The sequence below is a fragment of the Saprolegnia diclina genome, assembly GCF_000281045.1.
Source record: "Saprolegnia diclina VS20 unplaced genomic scaffold supercont1.81, whole genome shotgun sequence".
NCBI classification, from domain to species: domain Eukaryota; phylum Oomycota; class Saprolegniomycetes; order Saprolegniales; family Saprolegniaceae; genus Saprolegnia; species Saprolegnia diclina.
The window spans coordinates 139175-143874 of record NW_008246148.1 but is presented as its reverse complement, the minus strand read 5'-3'; the positions used below and the strand labels follow the sequence as shown (position 1 = coordinate 143874).

General features: G+C 58.3%; 1 protein-coding gene across 1 annotated transcript; it reads right to left on the bottom strand.

The window, feature by feature from the left end:
* Positions 1 to 1365: 1365 nt before the first annotated feature.
* SDRG_14945 (hypothetical protein) lies at positions 1366 to 3775 on the bottom strand. The gene has a single exon (XM_008621105.1). The coding sequence runs from the start codon at positions 3683 to 3685 to the stop codon at positions 1421 to 1423; it is 2265 nt and encodes a 754-aa protein (XP_008619327.1). The 5' UTR covers positions 3686 to 3775; the 3' UTR covers positions 1366 to 1420.
* Between the last annotated feature and the right edge of the window lie 925 nt (positions 3776 to 4700).

The window sequence follows — 4700 nt, the reverse complement described above, 5'->3', positions numbered from 1 at the left end:
TCCCAACTCTCTCGACCTACTCGACTTGCGTTTGTTGATTCATGCACTAAGTTGGCTCCAACGGTGAACTGTCTTCCGAACCCAAGGGTGCGTAGACTTGAACCCATTCTTGCAGAAGCCATCAAGGCTGCTAGTTGGGACGTCGGAGCTCGTGCAACGTGCGCGTTGGACTTCTACGCCGACAAGTCCAAGCTCACAACGCTGCGAGTGCGTGGCACACTTGCTGATGTCACGGAGATGCACTGGCGGCCACCGCATGGCACGGAGATATGCTGGCTACTGCCGTTTTGCCCTCCCTATCGGCTCTGGATGAGCTCTACCTATCCAACGTTCGCCTGGACAAAGCGCTCTCCGTGCAACCGGTGTCGTTGTTGCGCTTCCGGAGCGTCCAGCTCTCGCGTATCCCATTCACGTCGAGTGTCGCTGCCCGCTTCATGAGTGAGCCTTGCGCTCGACCCACCTCGAGTGTCTCACGTGGCTCACGTGACCGCACCAAATGGCTCCGTCAGTGTATGGAAGCTGTCGCCCGTAAAACCGACTTTGACGCGTCGTTTGGTAATTGCGAAATGTCAAGGAAGGCCCTGTGGTCTAGTGGTATGATTCCTGCTTGGGGTGCAGGAGGTCCCGATTTCGGTCCCGATTGCGAAATGTCAGTCCTGGCGAGTGCTATTCGCGGTACTCACGCCCCCATCTCGCGACGTTGTCTCTGCGGCGCAGCCCGCTCCGTGGCAAAGCCCTCCTTCAAGACGCTCTCGCAACATGCACCAATATTGTCATCGCGATCGAAACCCAATTTTATCCTTTTTGCGCTTCCTGTGGAATTTCGTGCTGTGACGCCCGCGACTTCACGTTTCTGGGCAGGCGTAGGTCGAGTTCTCTCCGCTCAATGAGTGTACACTATGTCTGTCGTTTTGATTTAGTGCACAAAGTCCACCAAAACTGCACGACCATTGACTTTGGCCCAATGTTTGAACGGTCGTGTAGGCTTGTGGTCACACCTTCTCTGCGCTGGGCTCATTCAACGAGTGGTTCAACCCAGTCCTTGCCACGACAGCGCAGCGACCAGATCGACGTGCAAGGGAAGCGTGGGGCACAACACTGGCCGTTGGTGCTTGGCACCTTGGACACCGGAATCGAATTGATACGTTCATGCGTGCGACTAGGGTTGCCGATATATTCGTCATCTTTCGTGCTCTAAAAGTCGAGGTGTGACTCCAGTCGACTCCAGCGGACGTCCTTTCTGGTTATCCGGATATGGCACTGCCCACAGGCTGCCAGCTCATCTGCATCCGGATGCAACCCGAAGAAGTCGTTGCCATAGGTGTGTCAAAGACGACGGCGCTTCTAGTACTAGCGGCAATGACGTCGTAGATACATAAACGACTCTATATTGGTGGCGTGTTGTACTCGCAAGCTCAATTTACTTTTGGAGACGGGCGGCGTCTACGACTTGGTCGACGACGGTGAGGTAGCTGCGGGCCGTGTGCGCGTTGAGGTGCGTCCCGTAGCACATGACCGGGTACCCGTGGTCGTCGGTGATCATGATTTCGTCGCCGAGCGAGTAGTTGTCGGCGTAGTCGATGAGCGTCGCGCCAGCGTTCTTGACCATTGCATGGAGCGGGTCGAGGAGCCACTTGTACTCGCGGTTGAACTCGGACTTGTACATGGGCTTGGGCATCGTCACTTTGTCGCCCGAGATCCACGCCGACGGGTTCATCTCTTCGTACTCGGGGCTCTGGTCGACGACAAACACCTTGATGCCCATGTCGGTGAGCTCCTTGAGGTCTTTCTCCATGATCGACCACATGGCGTTGACGTCGCGCATCGTTTGTTCGGGGCACGGCTTGGTCCCGTCGTTGCAGCACTTGGGCGGCGCCTCGTACGGCGTGTTGAAATCGCCCGTCGGGTGCACGTACTGGTAGTAGTGCTGGACGAGGAGAAGCACCTGGGGCTTCATCGCCTTGACCATGGCCAAGTTGGCGTAATACTCGGCCCGGCACGGCATGATCGGCCGGGCAGACCAGCTGTTGATGGCGATCGTGGGAAATGTCGACTCGTTCTTGGCGGCCTTGGCGTCTTCAAAGAGCTGCACGAGGCGCGGCTTGGTCATGTCGGCATGCGAGTCGCCAAGCACGATGAGGAGACCGTTGTCCTTCTCATGGCCCGGGTTGATGAGGTAGACGTCACCCGGGAGGTAGTAGGGGCCATACTTCTCGGCGTGCTCGGGGCGGATCGCGTTAAAGACGTACGGCGAGTCGGACGGGCACTTGTCGCCCAAGCCGCCTTGCCACGCGCCGTCGTAGATAGCCGTCTGCGCTTGCTTCAACGACGCAGGCACGTTGCCGGACGTGAGATTCGCACCCGACTCGACGATCGGCGGGGCGACGTTGCGCAGCCCGAGTTCAATCAGCGAAAAGTTAGCCGGGTACGTGTAGACTGCGGCCGAGACGAGTGCGAGGAGTGCGACACCGAGCGCCAGCACCGGCGTGATCCACTTGGCCTTGCGCCGGCGCAGACGCAGCTCGACGTCTTCGTACGTAGCGATGCTCAGGGCAACCGAGATAAGGAGAAGGACCCATGGCTCGGCAAAGAACGGGCGCGGCGCCGTCGCCGGGTACCGATCGCCCGAGATGACGAGGATCGGCCAGTGCCAGAGGTAGAGGCAGTAGCTGATCTTGCCAATGTAGACGACAACGGCGTTGCTGAGGATGTAGCGGTTGAACGGCGCACGGGGACCGGCCGCGATGAGCAAGGTCGCACCAAGCGTCGGGAGCAGCGCCCAAAAGCCGGGAAACGCGCGGTGTTCGTTGATCGAGGCAAAGCCGAGGAGGATGAGGCTGAGGCCAGCTGCCGACGTCCACCCGCCCGAGCTCGACGGTGTCGTGCCCGACGCCGCCAATGGTTCGAACGCCGGCGCCGCCTGCGACGTGACGTATGCGAGGAGACCGCCCATGGACATTTGCCAGAAGCGGCAGAGCGGCATGTAGAACGACACCTTGTTGTCGCGGTAGCCGAGGAAGGCAATGTTGATGCCAAAGCTCAGCACCATGAACGCCACTTGGAGGATGATCGCGCGCTTGTACGAGAGCTTCATGATGATGGCGCAGAAGAATGGCCAGAGGATGTAGAACTGCTCTTCGACGCCGAGCGACCAGAGGTGCAAGACTGGGTTCGCACCCAGATCAAAGTACGCCTTCTCGAGCGAGAGCACTTGGAGGTTGGCGGCAAAGACCGTCCCGGCAAACATGGTGGCGGCCATGAGCTTGAGCTTGGGCGCCATGAGGTAGAGGTACCCGAGCCAGAGCGTCGCGCTCAGCACGATGATGAGCGTCGGGAAGATGCGGCGGACGCGGCGCTCGTAGAAGCTCGCGTACGTAAACTTGCCGCGCTTGTGCTCCTTGAAGAGGATGCCGGAAATGAGAAAGCCGGAAATGACAAAGAAGATGTCGACGCCAATGAAGCCGCCGGGAAAGAGCTTGGGGTACGCGTGGAAGACGAGGACGGGGAGCACGGCAAGCGTGCGGAGACCGTCAATGTCGGGCCGGTAGCTGTGGCTCGGCGCGGGCGGCGCGTGGTCGTGGGCGGCCTCGACGTCCGCCGGCGTGTGGTCCGAGAGGAGGACGTCATCGTCCTGCTCCTTGTCGAGCTCGTCCGCGTTGGACACGCGCTTGTGGACGTCGGCCATGCGTGGCGACTTGGCGAATGCGAGCCAAGTTGGAGGATGACGAGGATGTTACTCACTAGGCTTGCCCGCTCGTCATTGGGCCGACGCTCGCAGCTGGTTTTCACGGAAGAGACGACCTCCTCCTTGGCCTTGGACGTTGGGTGGAACGACGACGTGGCCGGCGCTCGGCCACTCGGTCACTCGACTTGAGAGCTTTACGATCTGCTCTCAAGGTAGTCACTGGCGCATTGGTTGCCGAGTGGGTCATCTATAGGAGTTGCAGATGGCGTTATCTGACCTGACCAAGCTGGTTACGTCACGAGCTCGGTTTGAAAGGATACAGCGCAGTGGTGGATACAGCGCAGTGGAGTGGTGGATACAGCGTGCCTCTCGGAGATCGGAGAAGCTATCGGAGAGGGCATGTACATGTTGATCATGTCATTATTGTCATTCTTCCTCAGTCAAGACCACACTACTTGGGCAAGGGGTGTCTTCCGCGCCAGTGGTGGGTTGGCCATGATTGGACGGAAAGTACATTTGGAAATGCTCTGAGTTTCTGGATCTCGGACTTCTAGATCGCGCTCGGCTCGGCCTTGCCCGGAAACCTCGTCCACTTCAAGGGTTAACCAACTACTACAAATTGTAGTAGTATGGTGCACGTCGATGCTTGACAGCTGTCATGTCCAGCAAATGGCCTAAGAAATGCAAATCTTATTTCTCTACAAATAGCTGCTTGGGTTAGAAGAGCATGGTGGCATTGATACTATGTTGAAGTGGAGCTTGTGCCCCTATTTCTAATGCAACAGGAGCTTAGTCCTCCCGATCAAAAATTGCTGCAAAAATACGACAACTCCGTGAAGGCGACAATCCTCGAGGACGGAATGAGCCCAAAGCGCATGTCTCCATGTCCAACGCTACCTGGACACGTCTGGAGTCACGAGTACGAGAGCGTCATCACCAAGCTCAACAGCGCCATGACGATCCGCGATCACTTTATGAAGGCGAGCGAGCTCAGCACGACCGACCCGATGGCGTC

What these genes read in the sequence shown, in the direction of transcription:
- SDRG_14945 (XM_008621105.1), bottom strand. Translation starts at nt 3,685, where the DNA reads ATGGCCGACGTCCACAAGCGCGTGTCCAACGCGGACGAGCTCGACAAG.